The sequence below is a fragment of the Sceloporus occidentalis genome, unplaced genomic scaffold (assembly GCF_023333645.1).
Source record: "Sceloporus occidentalis isolate IW3139 unplaced genomic scaffold, rSceOcc1.0.p SCAF_284, whole genome shotgun sequence".
NCBI classification, from domain to species: Eukaryota; Metazoa; Chordata; class Lepidosauria; order Squamata; family Phrynosomatidae; genus Sceloporus; species Sceloporus occidentalis.
The window spans coordinates 24,980-46,915 of record NW_028317264.1 but is presented as its reverse complement, the minus strand read 5'-3'; the positions used below and the strand labels follow the sequence as shown (position 1 = coordinate 46,915).

Below are 21,936 nucleotides of genomic sequence, written 5' to 3'. Positions count from 1 at the left end.
AATAAACGGCATACATACATGTTCTCTGCGGCAAGTAGTACACAGGATCTGGCTGCCTGAATTCCCCCTCCAGTTTCTGCAAATGACATAAGACAGCAGTTAGGCCGTGAAAAGCATCTACATGCATCTCCATTCCCTGTTCTTTTTTGGGAGCCTAGCTGGCTGCAGTCGCTCTGCCCACCGGCTTGAGTGTCACTAACTTGTGCACACGGCCTTCACAATCCAGTTGAATCAACTGGGTCTTTATGACTAGCTGATATTAATTGGAGGCGCTAAACCCACCCTGTAGAGACAGGCAAAGTATCTCAGACTCATCCCGCCGGTACCTGGGACTCCGGATAATACGAGTCGTCCTTCATTTGCAAGTTATCTCCTCCTTGCTCGCCCTCCGGCTCCACGCTTACGTCTTCACTCAGCATCTCATCCGCCTTCTCAATGATGTCTCTCACTTGCTCGACAAAGGACTCTCTCTCGGTGGCCAAGATAAAAACATTTTGGACCTGAAGAAGTGTAGGATGCACAATTAAATACCAAACGCAATTGTCAAGACGGGGAGGGAATATACAAGTCCAGCTGCAAATGAGAACCAGCAGATACATAGATGCTACGTCTACTATTCCATATAAACGACAGCGTCGCAGTAACGTCACCCAAAAGGAAGCTTCCTTATGGCTGGGAACCAATACCTTCTCCAAACCCAAACACGGGCTTGAGGATACAATATTACAATATGAAACCTAATGATAGTGGAAAGATTAATGGAACAGACCATCGTGTAGTCAGTGGTACAGTAAATAAGCGATTTAAGACATCAAAAAAAGTCCAATAAAGGCTCTCTCGTAAAGCTTTTTGTTTTGTTGGAACCGTAAAAGTTAGCATTTAGGTTGTAAAAACATGTAACTACTCCCTCCATAAACATAAGCGCTCAGCAAAATATGCCCTTAGGAGCACCGAGCGCAGCATTAAACCGAATAAAATCTCTAACAAGCAGCACAAAGAGAAAAGGACGCGGTCCTCCATTTCACCCGACGCACACACCATTATTGTTGCAATTTCTTCCGGATTGTCTCCATCCAAGTCAAATTTGAAGGTGACCATTTTTCGGTTGTGTGTCTCCAGCTGGCACTCCACCACTCGGTCACCCTTGTTGGACACCTGCAAAAAAACAGAAGAGGTTTACACCTTTCACACAGGCGATGTGCTTGTTAATGCCGACATTTGGCAGACAGAGTAATGCCGAGAAGCAACTTTTTTTTTTTACTTTAAGGAAACTTAAATCAGAGTATAAAACCTCACACCAAAATCTAAGTTTCTCCGATCCAAGAAAGAACACAAATGCAAGTTGAAGAAACTTCTTGCAATTTATTCTTTAACCCCTTAAGGACCGGGCTCATTTTTCATTTTGTACCCTGTGGGACCGAGGCTGTTTTGACACTTTTGTGGTGCTTGTGTTCAGCTGTAATTTTCTCATCACCCATTTAGTGTACCCACATAAGTTATATATGGGCTTTCTTCAGATACCATTTTGATCGTATCATCTTATTTACTATAAAAAAAATAAAAAAAACATGGTGAAAAATTGAAAAAAAACACACATTTTATGACTTTTATTTGAAAAATCTTTTACTAACCTAAAAAAGCAAGTAAAAAAACTAGCTAAATAGATTCTACTACTTGTCCTGAGTTTAGAAATACCCAATGTTTTTATGTTTTTTTGCTGTTTTTTGTAAGTTATAGGGCAATAAGTACAAGCAGCGTTTTATGATTTCCAAATCTTTTTTAACAAATCTGGTCAGTCTGCCTCCATCTCCTCTTTGGAACATCTTTGAAGCCGGTTAACTCAATTTAACCCATTCAAACCATATATTTTTGAAAACTAGACACCCCAGGGTATTCCAAATGCTGTTATTTTAACCCTTTCCATGCACCAATTATAGAACTACACTTTGTCAAACTTTGTAATAGTAATTTTTTTTTTCACACAAATTGTACTTTAGTTATAGATATACAGGTCCTGGTATATGTCACTGTCAAACAACCCCCCAATGTGTGTTCAGGAACATCTCCTGAGTGCAGTGATACCCGACATGCATGGGTTTGTCGGGTTGTTTCAGATTTAAAATGCCACATTTGGGAAGTACGCTTTTTTTCTCCATTTTGGAAAGTCTGTACCTATGCCCTATCTTTGAGCTCGGCCACTCCAATTTACCCCATCAGCCATTTTTTTTATATATTAGACACCCCTTGGGTATTTGAAGTGCTTTTATTTTAACTCTTTGTTGAGATTTTTGCATAATAATTTTTAAATGTTAGCACATTTTTTTTTTATTTTTTTTTTTCCATTTTTTTTTTTTTTTATTTTTTTTTTGAATATTTTACTAATCACATAGTGATTAGAAAGCTGGATTCCATTGACTTGCTTGGTTGAATGCAGTACCTGTATTCAACCTGCAAGTGGAGCCAGAGTTCTCTAGAGGGTCAGGAGACCGTCTAGGGAACTCTTCTTTATTATTTTTTTTCCCGGGCCGCCGCCATCTTGTTGATGGCGAAGATCACCGGCAGCTGCGGCTGTGACCGCTCTCCGGAGCGGTCACAGCCCATCCAAAGGTAAGTGTTTGGTGTCGCTGGATGCCTCCTGATCGAGGCATTCCAGCGACACCATTTAAGTTTAGGAGGCGACCGTTGATCGCCTCCTAAACGCTTTTAAAACGGGCGTCCGCCGCCATACAATGTATGGCGGCTGTTGACGCCCCGGGGAGGGGCCAGACATGGCCCCCGATGCCGATCTCGGCGTTACTGAATGCCTCGACATCGAGGCATTACAGTAACGCCGTTTAAGCGAAGAAAGTGATCGTTGATCACTTTCTAAGCTTATTTAATTTTTTGACGGTTCAGGACCGTCAAAGGTCATTTAGTGACCTTCCTGTCATGACGGTCCTGAACCGGCAAAGGTCGCGAAGGGGTTAAAAAAGCAATAAAAGTGTGTGTGGGGGGGCTCACAAATAAAATTTCTTTTTGCTATTGACATGTTTACATAAAACGTCAATTTTAACCCCTTAATGACAATTGCCGGTCCTGGCACGGCACGGAAAAGCATGTGCTTTACGACAATTGACGTGCCAGGACCGGCACGTCTTTAAACGGGTGCAGAAAGCGATCTACTATCGCTTTCTGCACCCAAAAAGCGTTGCTGAATGCCTCGACCTCGAGGCATTCAGCAACGCCGCGATCGGCACGAAGGGGCCATCTCTGGCCCCTCCACGGGGCGTCAACATCCGCCATACTTTGTATGGCGGCGGACGCCCGTTTTAAAAGCGTTTAGGAGGCGATCGCCGATCGCCTCCTAAACTTAAATGGTGTCGCTGGAATGCCTCGATCAGGAGGCATCCAGCGACACCAAACACTAACCTTTTGATGGGCTGTGACCGCTCCGGAGAGCGGTCACAGCCGCAGCTGCCAGCAATCTTCGCCATCAAGGAAGATGGCCGCCGTCCTGTAACAGGAACCACAAATTTTAAAAGTTCGCTAGATAGTCCAGACCATCTAGAGAACTTTGGCTCCACTTGCAGGTTGAATACAGGTACTGCATTCACCATGCAAGTCAATGGAGCCCAGCTTTCTAATCACAGTGTGATTAGTAAAAATAAATTAAAAAATAAAATAAAATTAATAATAATTAGAAAAAAATAGTAAAAAAAACAGTAAAATGTAAAAATCATTTCCCACTGATGTCACTATCAGGGGAACCTCCAAGTTGAAAAAAAATGTTAAATTTTTTTTAAAAAAAAATAATAATATATATATATATATATATATATATATATATAAAAAATATATTTTTGTGAGCAAGTCCTAAAATTAGCATATTAGCTTAAAACAATTCTCGCATGGAAAGAGTTAAAATACTGGCATATTAAATGCCCGTGGGGTGTCTACTTTTAAAAAATGTATGATTTGATGGGGTAAATTGAATGGGCCAGGTTCAACAACGTCCCAATTAACACGGGGGGGAAGGATGGCCACACATCTAATTTCCAATTAGAAAAATGCACACGTACCAAATGCGGCCTTTTAGTTCCCCCAAAAAATGACACACCCATGCATGTGGGGTATCACTGCACTCAGGAGATGTTGCTGAACACATTATGGGGTGTCGTGTGACAGCGGCATATACCAGGAGCTGTAAATTCATACATAAAGTAGGTGTGTGTGGGAAAAATACACACACAAAAATATTACTGCAAACTTTGAAAAAATGCTGGTGGTAAAATATGTGCATGCAAAGAGTTAAAATACCAGCATTTAAAATACCCTGTGGTGTCTAGTTTTGAAAAATCTATGGTTTTGTTGGGCACACTGAAATGGCCCGGCTCAAAGATGTACCAAATAGGGCATGGGCAGTGGATCCCAAATGCCAAAGTTCAACATTGAAAAAAGCGCATGCCCCAAATGTGGCCCTTTTGCCCCAAAACAGCCAGGCAAAATCATTCATGTGGGGTATCGCTGCGCTCAGGAGATGTTGCTGAACACATATTGGGGTGTTTTGTGATAGTGACATAAACTAGAACATTTTAATTCATACCTGAAGTAAAATGTGTATGACAAAACAAATGCAAAAAAATGACTACCATAAAGTTTGACAAAGACTGGTGGTAGATATGGTGCATGGAAAGAGTTAAAATACTAGCATTTGGAATACCCTGGGCTGTCTAGTTTTCAAAAATATATGACTTGATGGGGTAAATTGCATTGGCCGGGTTCAAAGATACCCGAAATGGCACATGGGGGGAAGAATTACCAGATTTGGAAAAAATGGCTTTGAAATAGCAAAACGCTACCTGTACTTATTGCCCCATAATGGGTAGAAAAAAGCAAAAAAACATAAAAACATTGGGTATTTCTAAACTCAGGACAAATAGTAGAATCTATTTAGCAGGTTTTTTCATTACCTTTTATAGATGAGTAAAAGATTTTTCAACTAAAAGTTAGAAACAGTCATTTTTTTCTAAATTTTTCACCATATTTTATAATTTTTTTAATAGTAAATAATATGATACAATCAAAACAATGTCATCTAAAGAAAGCCCTTCTTGTCCTGAAAAAAACAATATCTAATGTGTGTGGGTTCAGTAAACGGGAAAGAAGAAAATTACAGCTAAACACAAGCAGCGCAGAAATTTTAAAAAGGCCATTGTCACAAAGGGTACAAAAAGTAAAATCAGCCTTTGTCTCGAAGGGGTTAAAAGGCTATTTTGGACAGTGTGCAGGTTACTGTACTGGATTTGCGTGACTTGCTGGCAGTGTCCACCCTGCGCACCCAGAATATTAGTTTTAAGCAGCCTACGCAAACATTACCATGTTTAGCTGTACTAAGAGGTGACGAGCGCCTGAACTCACATTAAGTATCCGAAGCTTGGGGCGAGCAGTCTTTTCGTGGCGAGAGCGGCTGCGCACAGATTTCCGATAGTGCCGTTTAGCGGTCCGTCCTTCGTGTATCCCACTGGAACCAGTAGCTCCCTCGTTTCCATCGCTCAGCCCTGACGCGACATCAGAGTGGGCACTGCTTAACCATAAAGAGCAAGTCTGTTAGTCTACAAAGTATACATCCCCAAAAACATGTGACCATGCCATTTCTTACGCTGGTCTAAGCCTTTTAGTGGCTTCCTATGTGTGGTACAGCTTAACATCCAGCAAAGAAATCTTGCAATAAATTATGTTAAATTAAGAGTGGAATTTGGAATGTCAAAAGCCTTCCTTTTCTTATTTACATCCAGCGTGCTGCCAGAACACTTCAGTTTATCATATTACTGCTCCTACCACGCGTCTAATAGGATCGCCGCCGCTTACCTGTCCATTGAAGAGACGGCCTGAGAAGCCGGCTGTGTCTCTGGAGGGGCAGCTTGGGCGCCGCTTTGGGCTGCCTGGAAAGAAAAAGGGACAATTAGGAAATTCGTCCATACTCCCCAGCGGCGAATATCACTAGAAGTGGCAGCATAAGGAAAGCGAATGACATCACTGCCAGGGCTCTACGCTTCCTAGCCGGAAACATGCAAGGCAGACGTGCCCCTTCGGACCTTGCCATGCAGTCTACGTCCGTGCCGCTGAAATGGAAGGCGAGGGTGGCAGTGAGCAGGAGAACACTCAGCGCTCTGCGTGTTAGTCTAAGTCACTGGCTCCTTGGGCACACGCTGCCCGTGCCATGCTGGTGGAGAGGCTGGCACCAAGAGGGCAGACTCACGTCCCAGCAGAAGAGCCAGTGGCAGCATGATCCCCAATCTAGAACGTTACAATGCTGCAAGAGAAAGTCACCGGTGAGCAAGGACCTCATTGCACTCCCATTATACAGCGATTCACTTCGTACAGCCCCACTAACGGGCATTTACTCGTCACCCCTAAATCGTCATTCTGTTTGCTACTCGTATATACAAAAGAACAAATCCATCCAGTCAGAGCAGCGAGAGAAAAGGAGCAATAACCCAAAAAGCTGCCCCTAAAGAAGAAACCTGCATTTACAGATCTATGCTTCCTATAGGTGAATGTTCCATAGAGCTGCCTTATTCGCATACAGAACCCTGCACAGTTTTTATGTCGCAGGTACCCATGTATCTGGGATTTATTTAGCCGGTCTGTACATGGAGAAAAAGGAAAGGTAAGTAATGCCAGGACTATAGGAGGTTCATACTTAACGCACATTAGCACCGCATTGCTTCGGTACGGTTAGTTATTGACTTATACACAGACTTCATTTAAATCTTTAATCTTCATGTATATTGTAAAGGTCACATTCTTTTCCACAAATAGCAAAGTTTAACTTTAACTCTCCTTTGACCAAAGTTAGGTGTTTAAGCGTTCAGACGTAAGGGCAGGGTGTACTTAGTAGAGATTTCCAAGGGGGGAAAAATATTCTTTAAACTATGAGATGGACCAATTCAACTTGCCAGTTATTAGAGGCTACCCCATGTATAAGGCATTAGAGAACCTCAAGAAGCCTCAGTGACTTCACCATGCATATGTGGCTAGTAGAACCCGTATCTTCACGTTTGGAATCAATTCTCGGTTTACGGTTCAGGCATTTAATCAGGCGACTCACCTCCAGGCCAGGCTGGGCATGCGCGGCTGACACAGGCTGGGGTAGAGGAGCTGCGGGCTGTGAAGCGGGCCCTCCCTGAGCAAGCAAACCGTTGCTGTCCACGTACGGCGGCGGCAGGCCAGAGTGGTATCCCGGCTGGGTCATGCTTTCCGTGCGCACAGGAGGGGGTCCGGCCGCTGTCGGGAGGACAGTAGACGGAGGTAGGACCGAGTCGCCGGGGAAGGGAGAGGAGTAAGGGGGTTGGAAGTTCTGCAGCGAAAGAGAGGAAACAATTATTACAGAGCAGAATGTGGGCACAAAGTTCCCCCAAGATGACCAGATATGACCTTCTGGTCTCCCTCTTCCTGAACAATCTAAAACCAGCTCGATCAGATATTCTAGGAGATTATCTGCAAGCAATCCAGAGCGAGAGCCGCGAGAAGATAAAAGGTCGAGCAATTCTGGTTATTTAAAAAAAAAAACAAAGAAAAACCCACAAGACCCGCAGTCTGGCAGAGAAATCGCCGTTTCATTTAATTTAAATTCAATTTACAGATGCCTGTGAATTAAAGCTATGGCGGCCTCCATGCCCGTACATGAAACACAACGCCAACCCCAACTAGAAGGTCGGAGGAGTGAGGAGGAAAAAGTACGTCAGACTAGACGGGCCAAACAAGTCTTAACTGCCATCAGATTCTAGGTTTATTTTCTTAGGAGAGATGCGTTCAGAAGCTGTAGTCGTTAAAATAAGCGGTAATGGATAGCTGGATATGTCATGTTTTGCCGACGTCATAAACTTTGTTTACCAACAGCTCCAAAAACCTAAGATAAGACACAACGGGCGAGGACACAACGGGCGAGGACATTCTAACGCTGGAACAATGCGGTTTCACTTATGTGTATTTCTGCATAAGATCATATAACTCGCATAGTCTCAAGTCATTGAGGTTTACGCATTAAAGGTGACTCCGGCGTAACGTTTGGTTACACTTTTTGTATGTAACCATCAAATGACTGCATTCACACTTTGAGATAAGTAAAAATCACCTAATCTGGGTAAGGCCAGAGGGTACGGGTGCCACCGGTAAACGCCGTCGGGCCCTGCACTAATCCTAGATTGGTTTTATATGAAACATCTGAGCACCGGGTTACTAGCCTATTGAAAAATGTTTATGCATCCCTCGGGGCTGTCATGGACCCTTTGCCCATTACTGGGGTCAGAAACACAATTAGCCTTTTCGTGTACAGTACGGAGGGCCCGTGTCTCACCGAGGAGCAGCGATGGGGGTGCGGGGGGTATGTTTCCAGCAGGACCGGGGGGCTGGAAGTACCTGGTATGTTGGGTCTCCTGGAGGAAGCTGGGGTTCAGCAGCGTTGCCGAGGATGGCCGGTAATCCAACAAGTTGGGTCGTTGGGAACAGTGGCTGTGGGGGGGCCTGGGCTAGTGGATGGAGAGCAACGGCAGGAACGTGGCCGGGGAGTATCACTGCTGGCCCCGGTGGGAGAAACGCGGGCCCTAAAGAGCGGGGTATGACTGGCACAGCCTGCCCAAAGCCAGGGGATAATGGCGCAGGAACGGTAGGGAAGGCTGTCTGCACCAGGGCCGGAGGGAGCTGCGGGGCGGCAAACGGGGGAATCAGGGGAACTGCCAATGGAAGGAACTGAGGGGGCAAAGAGGATGGCACTGTGGGGGCAACCGAAGGCATGGGGACTGAAGCTGCCGGAACAGGAATCTGAGCCTCTCCTTGGACAGCTGGCAAAGGCTGAGAGACTGGGAGCTGGCAATGTGAGAATGGGTAAAAGAAAAGTACAGGTGATTTTAGCAAGCAAGATTTGTAAATTGTTAAATAAAAATTTATATAAAACAAAAGTCAGCTGATTTATAAGACATGCAATATTCAAGCAATGAACGAGAATGCGGCCCACGAGAACGCCATACGGTATTCTATACCAAGCGCCACACAGACGTTTGCCACGCATACCCAGCGCTTAAACAGGATAGAAGAAGGATCTGTACATTATGAATGAAAGAATGTGTCGGAATGCAGTGTTTATAAATAAATACAAATTTAAAAAAGGAGGTTCTATAATTCTTTGCCTCACCCCTGAGGTGCCACCACATACCATCTGGCACAGAGGATGGGCAAACCACTAAAACAGCTCTATCCATTATAGGTCTGTATCTATTAAAACCTGCGGCGATGAACTACCCGGGCATCTAATATTGAAATGTGCCAATGGTACAGCACCAGGTAACGCGCTGACATTTATAACTAGTATGTTATGAGATAATCCTTACATTATCTTATACCACGGCTGCACATTTCGGGTGTTCGGGGGCATACGCCGGCCAGGAACTCTGTAATAACGAATATATGTAGTGTTTTTTAATACTAGGACCAGATCGCCCTCTCTAACTTGGACCGCTAACAAAGTATTCAGACCAGCAGTGGTTTTAATTCATTCCCCGCTGTATATAAGTTCAGAAAACTGACCCAAGTTAAAAAACCATACTGTCCAGCAACACAAACAAACACTCACACTCTCTGAATACCACTTCACATCGTTCAGCAAAAGCATTAATCGCGTCAGGCGTATATAAACGATGTTTAAAGGTAAGACATGAAACAGGAGAGACATCCATGCAACTTGATATTTCGCAAGGCTCAGGGGCGGAAGGAATGCATTGCAAATAAAAAGCAAGACAGGGTGGAAGTATTGCGCAGATTATTATTGGGTATACAGGCTTTTCCAGATCTTTAGTCGGTTACTGGTAGTCGGATTAACGGAGTCGGAAGCAGTGCACGGGACAACCGTGGGGGTCTGTGTCATCTATGCAGTGCACAGGGCAAAACCGTTGTGTGGAGGGGCTGTTGTCTGACGGGGGGTCAGCAGTAGTGTGAAGGACAATTGTGGGAGTCCGGGTCTCTGCCCGTGCGATCGAGCAGATAAAGCACTTGTGGGGGCTTCTGCCCGCATGTGAGCAACAGAAGTTGGGTGAAAGCAGACGTTGTGGTTAAGCGATCATCCTGCTGAAGCGCACCATGTTTCGGCACACGTCTCGGGTCACTTTTTTCCTTGTGCTGGGCATTTATTACTACAAAAACATTTACAGTAACCCTCATATACATGCATTACTACCGTATTACCCAACTATAGATCTATAAGTCACACCGGTGTGTTATCGGGGTCAAACCCATTCTGAGCCAACAAATTCACTCTATTTGGCATTGTTTTGGAATCTTTTGGCTAATAATTTGAAGATGTACATTTAACCCTTTCGGTGAGATAGAAAACGCTTTCTAATTGGCTGGTCATCCTTCACAAAAAAGGGTTAATGCCTCCTGTGACATGACCCATAATGTTACGCTTTTACTATATACCGAAGCAGAAAATGCTAAAATATACGCACGGGTAAGATGAAATTCTAATATAGAATAAAGACAATTTAAATAAATAGGGCTAGGTTCCAAAATCTGTTTAATGTCCCCCAACATGAAAAAAAGTGTCGTACCTGGGGGCCTTGCGGAGCCGCTTGGGTCTGGGAGGTGACTGGCTGCGGCGGGGCGGCCATGCCAGAGACGGTGGTCGGCAGTGGCTGCGGTACCTGGTACCGGGTTCCCTGGGGAAGGGGGGAAGGCTGATGCTGTTGTGATGTCTAGAAGAAGAAGGCGACAAAGAATGGAAAGAGATTAGCTGCAAGAATCACACATTCATTCCGCAGATTTTTGAGATTACAGGAAGGGGTGGACCTCTTCCCCCCGTCTATTACCGATTCTACACTAATAGCGAGGGGTCTCAGATTGCCACGTCTGTCCTCGAGGATAGGACAGGGCTGTTTTCTCAGAAATTAAAAGACTTGTGGCTTTTGCATACTGTAGAATATTACAAGCACAGCCAGGTATTCTACCGATTCTATCGTGGGAGGAAACGTTTCCAGGAGAGGTGGATTCCACCGAAGCAGCACTGGCCTTCCATCATCGCCCTTTAACACGTGCTAACTACCGCCGAATCCCCAGATGTGTCTATGTTGTACGTTTCAATAAAGCTGCACAACTCTTTGTAGGAACCTTTAAATCAAACCGTGCCAGAATCTGTAAACACGGGTCTAAACGTATCCACCAAAAACACCTGCGTTCAAGATCTCTTCAACCGGAGTATACGGCTTAACCAGCATCTGACTTTCAGAGCCACCTTGTGCTTACGTGGAGACATTAACCTGAATAACCTGCGCTCCTGACAAACCTCGAGTACCAGAGGATGATCGTTTTGGTTTAAATTCTCTTAAAGTCCCCTTTTGAAGGTTACGATCTTACCTGCGTATGTTGAGCAGGCTGAGTGTTGACACCCACGGGGACAGCGGCGCCACCTGTCGGTCCTGAAATTGGGACCTGAAGAAAAACAAGAGCGCCAAGTTACCCCAGTATAATAAATCACTGACTACACGATTAAATGTTACCAAAGATATTTTAGTTGTCGCTTGATATAATTATACGCCCGTAACTTTGGCTTTACTATGAATTACAGAATAGGGAATATTACACAAAAAAAGTTTACAGTAATTCCAAAGTGCCAGGCTTCTTGATATTCAGAAACTGTATTGAAGACAAAAATTAGATTAAAAAAAAATATTGCTGAATAATAACCGTATTCTGTGTATCAAACTACAGAATGTTTTAAAAGAAATTGTATATTTTACACATTGAAGTAAATCTGTGTGTTCTTGGGTCTTTTTTTTGCCCTAAGGGCAGATGAAGGTAGGCCAAACTAAGGACGGATTCAGAAAGGTCATTAGGTTCAGCTCTCGAGCGGTTTACTGCTAAACCTAAGAAAGACTTCAAAAGAGCATAAGGTTAGGGAACGATCTGCTAAGTACATAGGAAATCTAGTTAACGAAATAAAAAACGTGCACTAAATATTAGCCTTCGGAGTACTTACTCGATCAAGCAAGAACGCCTAGAAGGGAAATACTCGAGGATAATAATACTTTCCAGTGGTTACGATTCAATGTTATATCATTAAACTAAAAGGGGAGGATTTCATTTGTAACTAAAGGCTGCAAACATGGAATCTTTCACCCGACAGAACTTGAAAAGTGAAATCAGTACCCCTGCACATGATTAGGGGTAATAACCCGCGATCGAACCCAAACGACCACGCAGCCGGCATAACATAGAAAGCGTTCCTCTTTAATAACCTGCTGGTTGTACGCAGCATGCGGTGCAGTGAAAGCTACTGCTCCGGTTTGCGGGAAGCAAAAGAACAGGTGAGGATCCGGAAATATATTCTGCGTGTACGGCAACGGCGTGTCTGGGCCAACAGCACCGGCAGGAGGGGACATGTAATCTCCCGGGTCTGACGAATTCCTCTGTGACGAGTCGCTGGAATACTCCGGACTACTTTCCGGCTTGCTGCACCTGAAGACCCCCAACAGCGGAGTCACGGGCTCCGGGCAAACGTGATTGCACTGCTCCTCGGTGACTGTCTGGAGACGGCCCTGCAGCAGGGACCCATGAGCCGGCTCCTCCGAGCTGAGGTCCATAGAGCCACAGCGTGCGCGGTAGACACGATGGGGTAAGTAGACGGCGCCATCGCCAGAAGCAGGGTGCACGTGAAACTCAAAGACACAACTCGTGTGGCCTTCACCGCCCTGGGTGAGCACCGGAGGAGCAGACTGTGGAACGAACAGCTGATGCACCCTTATGTGGGAGTCGGACGCAGCGGGGGCCGAGATGCTGCCCATCGGAGAAGGTTGCTTTACACTGGTTTCCAGCCTTAAGCCCTGGACGGGGTGGGCGATATACGTTTGCCCGGACGGATACTCATAAGATGAGCCAATCTGTGCCACCTTCTGCTCGTTGATGTTCCCCGTCCCTGCGAAGCTGCTGAAAGTTTCTGGCTGGGAGCCGTAAGGAAGGCTGGTTAAATAAATGGCCTCTAGAGGCCTTAAGTGGCTTTCGTTAAGCGTTGCCATGCCTAACCTCCCGTCGGAAAACACCGGACTCTCGTGGTTTAGGCCTCTATGACCAGTCTCCGCAGATGCCCGTGCCGACGCTTTACCCAACGCGGGCTCTGGCTTCCAGTTTTGGGTTTCGCCAGAAGGCACCAGGGGACTTGGCGTCGCCGTCCTCATCTGGGACTGCCTGTGGCGGCCCTGGGACTCCAGGAAAGAGGTGCTCTTGCGACGTTGTGTGGCGGGAGCCTTTGGGGATGAAGAAGCAGGTGGTGGAGAGAAGGACATGGGGCGTTCATGAATGGTTTGGAAAAAATGCGCAGCGTCTGGGAGCGTTGGATGAACCGCAGAATAAGGCTGTATTAATGTGGGCGAGATAAGGAAGCGACACGTTTAGACAGCAGGAAAACAGACGCACATTTCTACACAATGAGTTACAGAATGTGTGTGGGGGTTCATGGGGGGGGGACAAATTGTCATTAAACACACGCTTTCAAGGCATAAAGAGGTTGCATTGATGGAGGCATCGTTTTCAAGTGAAACCTGGATTTTTGTTTTCTCCCCAGTGACTTCCGGAACCTTTTACAGGACAACAAATCCTAACACCGCAAACAGTTTGTTTCCCGACAATATTCTTCTAATCTGCAAGATGCCAACAGCACAAGGCTGACAGAAGGAAACCATAATGCAACCTCTCGCTGTAACACAAAATAATCCAGCCCGGGTTGGAAGGAAGCCGATACACAACGGACCTACTCGCCTACCCATGACTTTGGAGAGCAACCGGCCACAATAATGTCGGAGTTCATGATAGACGGGGGGGGGGGGGGGGACCTGGTTATAATATTTATATATATATATTTATTTAAGTACCCGTGCACTTACTTTCTAGAAGCACTCTTTTGGGCTGCATCAACCTCCGATCTGCGCTGTTCCGACTGATAAAACGCTCACATTTAAGCAGATTCCGCAAAGGTTATATTCATGGACTCCTAGGTAAACGGGTAAACTAAAATACAGAGGGACATGGCCGCCAAGGGTCTGTGTATTAGCTAAAGTCACTTACTATGTGGATATCATGATCACTAATTGTTTAATAATGTCTGGCAATATTACAATCTGTTTTCGTATCTGTCTCTTCTATGGACGTAAGTCGGCTTCCTCCAAACCCAGCGGTTTTCCCCGGCAGTTTAGGCATGCCCTGAAGCGCATGTATTTAATGGTAACTTATCTGACCGGCCACGAGGTGTAACACATACAGGGCTGGTATAGAGAGTGGGCAGGCTGCAGCGGCGATGGTGCTTGCGAGGGCTGGCGGCGTGCATTGGAAGGACGCTTTCCAGAGCCTTGGAAAGCTTTTCGGCAAAAGACTCCTCGGGGGTGGTCCGGAGAGGGGAGGCGGGGGGAGACCAAATCGGGGGAGGGGTGCAAGGAGCACTGGGTACGACAGAGGCTGGAAATGGGGTAGCATACGAGGATATGATGGGAACACAGACTGACATGCTACGACCTCTGCGAGGCTAAAGGAGAGAAATAAAACAAACAAAAGACATAACTGAGCACGTAAGAAAAAAAAAAAAAGAAAAAGAAAAGTCAGATGTAACCTGCAATAACCGTACGGACAGAATCCTGGGGTTGTGGGAAACCAACTGATGAAAGATCAGAGTGTTGACAGCCGGGAAGTGGCTGGGGTGGAGATGTGCCGTTTGGTAAATTTCTGCACAATACAGGTTTTAGTCGATGTTAGGATAATGCGGTTAATTTAAACAGTGAAAGGAAAGAGAAACCTACTGGGAAGCGTGGATGTCATCTGCAACGGGCCTATAGGCTCTTTTAGCCAAGAAAGGGTTTTTTTAAGCTCCGTCCACGCAGAGCAAACTCAGCATGATCCTATAGGCTCTACTGCCCTGCAAGCCAGGGGCATCTTCACCAAGACGGGGCACATTCAGCTTAGAGAAACGTCTCCTGCAATCTGGATTCTAGAATGGATTTTGGACAAACTATACATCAAGATCCTCTCAGCAGAACGTGGGGCCATATCTCCGCTGCAGGTTACTGCATAACATCATAGGTATTTTTTAAATGTATCCATTTTGTAATAAAACATCACAGAAGGGTAACATAGTAACCTATTTCCAGGACAAGACGGGGAAAATCAGACAAATTAAACTGGGTTTGTTGACTGACCCTGAGAAAGATCAGTGGTTGAAAGGTCATCAGTATTAGGTAGAGTGAGTTTTAGTTTAGTTACTATCACACACTTGATCCCAGAAATAAATAAAAATAAATAAAAAAACAAAAAGTGAACGGAGTCTATCTAGATCATGGCACCCAACCGCGCATGTTTTATATAAACTCCTGTGTGTCCAGGTGGCTGTGCTTTTTGTCTTCTACAGATTCACCTTTGCTAAAAAAAAAAAAATCAAAAAAAAAATCGAGTTGTGCTCATATGAAAAGATCATGATCCCACAATCTTGTACATGTATTTTATGGCACAAAGGCACTTTAACATTCTTCTAGATTAATCAAAGTATCCATATTGGGCCAGGACTAAAAAGAAAATTAATTGCTAACCTACAGACCCGGCCATGACGGAGTCTAAAATCTTTTAGATCGTAAGCTCAGGGCAGGTTCCTTCTGTATGTGTAAATTACACGACTGGAGTGTGTTGGGAAGTCGTATCCATTGACTTTATTAAAGTCCATTTACCTACTGATTGTCGAGAACTAAAGAAGTGTTATAAAAGCACAAACATTTGTAAAAATATAGACCAAGAATAGAGATTAATATTTTCACGCAGGGCTGAAGATCGCCCTTGTTAGTGAAACGCAGTTCTCCACCCCTGTTTTTTTTCTATTACAACAAAAACAGAAAACAAAAAAAAAATTGTCCCATGAGGACCAAAAAATTTACAAAAAAAATCAACGTAAATAAAAGGGTACATTGTAAGGATGCAAGGCATACAGGCCACCAACAGTAACACGTATACATGATATAGGCTCAGGATAGAGAGGCATCGCCACAATAACCATGCATCATTCTGTAACAAGATTTCACCATATAAATCCACGGTACATTCAAGTCACATTATTCTACTCCTGCTTTCTCTCATCCCGTTTGTGAAACGCTGAATTTTTCCTACCCTGACTGGCACACATTATTTCTAGACTTTGGTGCTGCAGTTTATACAGACTATGGATTTTTATATATATTTTTTTTATACGGAAGCTTCTCGACTGCTGGGTTACCATTACCTCTAACCCAGTTCTGTGCCAACTCATGCATAGCTACAAATAAAGCTGTGGCCCCCCTAGCGTGGTTAAACGGTGAGCTCGGAAGCCCTGATGAGGGTTTTCTTACCCCAATGGTAGCAGGGACTCCACCAAGCTGGGTAGAAGGCTGGGCATTCGGAGTGCTGTACCCCGATAACATGCTGGGGGTAAGGCTGGCGTCTTGCTGGGAGCTGTAAGAAGTCGTCTGTTGGTTCGCTGCATGAGAATCCGAGTACACTGAGGACCCCTGACCGCTGTCAACGGTGCCGTCAGCTGAGAAGGAGACAGGAAAATGACAGTGAGAACAAGAAGTCGGACAGGTGAAAAGGGAGAGACGTCCAACAAAAAAAGAACAAATCAGATACCGAAGTTAGGAATCCCTGGTGCCCGATTTACTCACATGTGACGGATACGCTTGGCTGCTGGTACTGCAGATGCTGATCAGCCTCCGGCTCCTCTGGCTCCACTTGGGCGGCAGATCCAGATGGCATGGCTGCAGCTGCCGGAGATGGTCCAGCGCTACCTTGGGCAACGGTGGGCTTTCCTGCGGCCTGCGGGGGGCTGTGGGGCTGATTGTCGCCCTGCTGCAGGTTCTGGCTGCTCTCCTCCTGCTTCCTTTTCTCCTGCTCCTCCCGCACCTGCTGGCGCTGCTCGCGCTTCCGTTTGATCAGCGACACTCTGTCTTTGATCGCCTTGGCCATGGTTTTGTGGTCTCCCTCACAGACGTAGCCGGATTCCACCTGTTCAGTGAACACCGCAAAATAAGAATTCATTTTCAGATAGTTTTGAAGTCGCCTAATCATTCCAAGCATCTGATTTTTATCTGAATTCTCAAAGTTAAAAAGGATTACAGTTTTCAAGCTTTGTGAGCAAGATCTATTATAAATCAAATTATACAGTTTGTATCCAAAAGATCAGCATGGGATCTCTTATATAAAATGACCAAACTAATTTAAAAAAAAAATTAAAAAAAAAAAAAAAAAGAAGAAGAAGGGCATAACAGTGAGAAAACTTTCCCAATAAAGAGTCTGTCTAAACCCTCGTATTTACTCCCAATTCTAACAATTGTCTGCTTCTATGCCAGTGAAACCAGGAGTGCCGGATTAGGCAACATTGTATCTCCTGTAGCTGCTAAATCTCCACTTTTAATATCCGCGTAGAAACAGTAAAACCATTCAGACCCGAGTCACGTGACCAGCTGCACAAAAACGAAACTTTTTCAAGCCACGTAGAGCATATCCCGTTACAAAGTGCCAACAAATCCAACGCTGTGGCCATCACACCTTTTAGCATACCCCAATTCATTAATTCAAACTACCTATAGTTTGTGCTCCTTTGTCAACAGAACTAGGGGGATTATAAACCCTATCGGGGTGGCAATCTGAGAAGTGTTGCATTAATCTAATCAATTACCCTAAAATGAACTTCCTTCTCCACCCAAAACCATTTTAAAAGGTTGCTTGGACCAATCAACAACCAGAAACTCAAGGAAGATAACTCTATGGTGAAAAATAATCATATAGAAACATAATTGTAAAAAAACAACATGTTCTGAAGTTGAGGTTTGGCCCAGACAGAGCGGGGCGTAGGTGCGGTGGCCCTGGATATGCCGAGCCCGTCATGGAACCGCGCCAAGTCCACTCACCATTTCCAGCGCCACGTCGTCAGGAACATCCCTCTCGAGATCAAAGGAGAACTCGATGGCTTCATTGTCCTTGTATTTGCCTTTAAGCTTCTTGATGTCCTCAATACGTAGCCACAGCTTGATGGCAATCTTCTCCCCGTCATCTTCTTCCGCCAGCTCCACACGCACCCCTGTCTCCTCTTGAAAGAAGGCATGGTTCAGCAGGTCCTTGATGGCATATCTATCAACATGAGAGAACACATTAGCCTGGTCAGGCCATACACAGATGAATCCTAAAAGTATCCAGTTCTCTTTAAAAAAAATTTTTTTTTTGCCAAAAACAAAAACGTCAATAACTGAATAACTGGCTACGACTTTGCTACATTAGTGATGACTCTGTGTGTCCAATTACAGATTGCTGACCCAGGGATAGAACAATTTAAAGGCATGGTGCAGAAAGTCATTCAGAATATAAATGAGTACATCTGCCAGGTAGTAATCCGGCGCATGCTAGCAAACACAAGAAATTAGTAGAAAATGTTAATGTTTCCTAATATTGAATATTTCTTTCATATGAATGAATTGTTCTGTTTTGTAGATGAATGCTCCTCTAGTCACACAACTCAAAACAAAAAAAATATATCTATAATATTTTTTTCTCAATTTTTTATTTTTTATTTTTTTTAATGTAAGCATCACCTTTCATCCTTGTTCTGGCGAATACAACCCTCGATAATCTCTTTCACTTCCGGAATGGCAACTTTATCAAAACTGGCTGGCTTCACGCCCTGCAAAAGAACGAAACAAATTTCAATCAGGACCAAGCGCTAGAAGAAAACAAGCGTTCATTCACAGCAGTAAAAATGTATTAAATAAATAAATAAATAAATAAAAATAAAAAAAATCACTGATTGGACCTCGTGCACTCCGACGAAGCGGCTCCTCGGGCAAACGCATTACACGGGAGAGGGTGTCATTTCTGTCGCGTTTCATGTACGCGCAGCACAAGGACAATCTCAAAGACAAGCCGAGAAAGTCCAGAGAAGATAATTAACCAGACGACATTCCAGAGTTAGCTACGGTAACAATCGGAACACATTAGTTACGTGACGGTATGTTTACACGCTTATATTACATACAAAGCCATTCTCTACCCAGCTGTCTCACGTTCTAGATGCAAAAACAGAAATGTGATCTGTGATTGGCTACCAAATTTTTTGTCAATAGCCAAACTTTAGTACAGCTCTGTTATACAGGCTGCCCCCCACCTTTCATCAAACCGAAACAAAGCTCTTCTTTTCTCCAATCTGAACAATTTTAGTGCAATTATACAAGTTAATGTCATCAAGATCAATATAATCTAACGATGCAGCGCTATAAAAATAAAGGCAGCGATGGTCAATACACCAGGACCCCACACTGAGCACTGAAAGACCACCTTAGACGGACCGGATATTATACGTCTGCTGGAAAGGTCACCGAGGGATGACTTTGTGACCCGATTCAGTGAGGTGTAAACTTTCATAGACTGCCATAAACGTATCCATAAACCCATAATCACCATTACCGGTGAAAAACATCTCTGTAAATATATATGTATATATAGATATATAAAAGTTTTGCCCTTGGCGTGATGTGGAATTACCCTCCGTTCAATTATTTACCGAAGAGGAGACTTTACGGCGATACAGGCTGCGCCCTTGAAAAAGCACAAAAAAAGTGGATTAAAAACAAGATTTAAGAACAGTGTTTATGCTGAGATGAACTCCACATTGGGGTTTTTTTTGTTTTTTTTTAGATTTTAAAGGAAAATGCCTCTGGATCTTCTGCCAAAGCTGACCTCTTTGTGGTAGATCCTAGAAGATAAGGATCTTACGGCGCAGTTTACGTGGCAGCCGCTGAACGGAGCAGGAAAGTAGCGTTTCTCAGCGAAACGTATCTCCTGGTATTTTTGATATTCCGAAGAAAATTCCATCCACATTGTGCAGCGATGATCGAGTAACCTATACATCGAGTAACCTATACATCGAGTAACCGATACATCGAGTAACCTATACATCGAGTAACCGATACATCGAGTAACCGATACATCGAGTAACCGATACATGGCATGGATTTCTCCTCTCTCACTGGGTTTAAGAGCTGACCCGTTCTCCCGCTTCTCTGTAACCCCATGACTGACGACATCACTATTTTGCTTTGCTTTTCTTCGCCGTGTTCTTGCCTAACATGTAAATTATTTCACGCGCCGGGCTTTCCACTGCCTCCTTGAAACGTTTCGTGAATCCGTATCGCTGGAAAGCGCGCTTCTGATCCATGATATTTATGGCTCGATGTTCTGGGTTAACGGGAAAGATTCATTCCTCTCTTCCTTCGTCCAAAGATATTGATAGAGAAGCTTTGCTTGTAGCCCCAATTTGTAAAAAAAGGAAAGGAAAGGCAACAACTAGTTTGTGGCCAAACAATGAGACGCTCAGAGGGACACAAAGCCAGAGAGATAACCGGGTTGTGTTATTGTCGGGATAATCAGATTCGCGAGCAGATAGGGATTCAGAGATCGCCAAAAAAATAAAGGCTGCAAATGCAGACAACCGCGCCATATAATAAGAGATTGTTTTAAGATTACATGAGATTGGGAAAATTACTATTTAAAAAAAAATAAAAAAAAAATTCACACAACTGATATGAAGCGGTCCGGTGCTCGAGACGGGACCCCGGTCTTTGTGATAAAGAGCTTATATATTTCTGTTCACATTGAGCTCTTCAGTAATATACTTCAAAGGCCAAGTCAAAATGTATGTCTCCAATGAGAGGGTAGTGGATAAGTGGAAGTGCCTTCCAGCAGCAAAGGGTAGAGCAGTGCAGGGAGCTTATCATACATAGTCAAGGCTTGAGAAGTTCTTATTCATTTTATTCGGGCACGCGTGAAATCTGCGAACAGTATCGTTCCAGGAGGGGAAAACTTCCTAGAGCTGCCCTTCCATAACCCGCAGCGACTCAAATGTCTCAAACGCTAACCTAAATCTGACTTCACGGAGATAAAGTGGAATTAGGGGAATAACCCTCAAGAGTCGCACGCGTCCAAAAGCTTTAAGTATAAGGTCAACAACGAGAATACAATCAGACAGATAACATTCTTTCAACATAGATAATGCCACCTCTCTGGGGTGTCATTTAGTAACTACGTCTAAGTATAGTGTCTGTCCCCTTAAATCCTGCCCCCCCCATACCTCACTAATCAAATATATATCCAATCACTAATCCCAAAATCCAGCAGAATACGGTAACCTCCATATTATCAGTTATTGGGGGGGAATCATCGGAGGCTCATTGTTTGGATACAATGTAAACCTGGGTATTGTGTCGGCCCGGGGAGATAAGAGCCCTCAGCCCATTGAAAAGGTTAACGTCGGGTGCGACACAAACATGCCCTAAAATGAGACAAAGAACCCCAGAACAGGCAAGTCTACAATTCCGGTTTGATACTTTACAAGATTTTAACGATAAGTTATCACACGCGCTGGCAGAAACAGCATATGCGATAAATACCTCTGAGGTTACCGAATACAACAGCTACACTAGCCTTATAGGGTTAATAAGTGGTCTATAAAAAAAAAATATATATATATTAATAATAAATAAAAAAAACATTTATCAAGGGGACCAACATGATTTTCTGACCTGGTGTCAAGAAGAGACAAATAATCAACCCAGTGCCAAGTCTCCTATAGGATTTTTGGAAAGGTCCTATATAAATACACATCCAAAGCGCAAGCCACAGCAGGCTCTTTAAAGCCAATGCAAACCAACACATATAGTTAACATTCCGCATTATGATAGAGTATCCTTACACTACCAACAGGTACCGGTAACAGCCTCCACGATCCCGAATCACACCTATTAATCTGAGCAAAAGCGATACCGCGAAACCAGAAAACCAAGCCGTGTTCACACAACACGGGCCGAGCGTTTCACGTGTACCCGGGAGGAGGTTATAGATTCATGTTACCCACCGTCG

General features: G+C 44.2%; 1 protein-coding gene across 1 annotated transcript in view; it reads right to left on the bottom strand.

Annotated features, from left to right (window-relative positions):
- Positions 1 to 21,936, bottom strand: part of LOC149275467 (serine/threonine-protein kinase WNK1-like) — a 42,880-nt gene that overhangs the window by 9,842 nt on the left and 11,102 nt on the right. The window contains exons 4-18 of the mRNA XM_089504685.1: positions 18,618 to 18,706; positions 17,940 to 18,159; positions 16,695 to 17,034; positions 16,383 to 16,567; positions 14,282 to 14,542; positions 12,267 to 13,379; positions 11,386 to 11,460; positions 10,584 to 10,727; positions 8,401 to 8,682; positions 7,091 to 7,339; positions 5,848 to 5,921; positions 5,398 to 5,560; positions 1,039 to 1,155; positions 327 to 500; positions 19 to 76 (exon numbers count right to left, since the gene is read on the bottom strand). Coding sequence (XP_089360811.1) covers positions 19 to 76; positions 327 to 500; positions 1,039 to 1,155; positions 5,398 to 5,560; positions 5,848 to 5,921; positions 7,091 to 7,339; positions 8,401 to 8,682; positions 10,584 to 10,727; positions 11,386 to 11,460; positions 12,267 to 13,379; positions 14,282 to 14,542; positions 16,383 to 16,567; positions 16,695 to 17,034; positions 17,940 to 18,159; positions 18,618 to 18,706 — 3,544 coding nt within the window. The remainder of the gene's footprint in view (positions 1 to 18; positions 77 to 326; positions 501 to 1,038; positions 1,156 to 5,397; positions 5,561 to 5,847; positions 5,922 to 7,090; positions 7,340 to 8,400; positions 8,683 to 10,583; positions 10,728 to 11,385; positions 11,461 to 12,266; positions 13,380 to 14,281; positions 14,543 to 16,382; positions 16,568 to 16,694; positions 17,035 to 17,939; positions 18,160 to 18,617; positions 18,707 to 21,936) is intronic.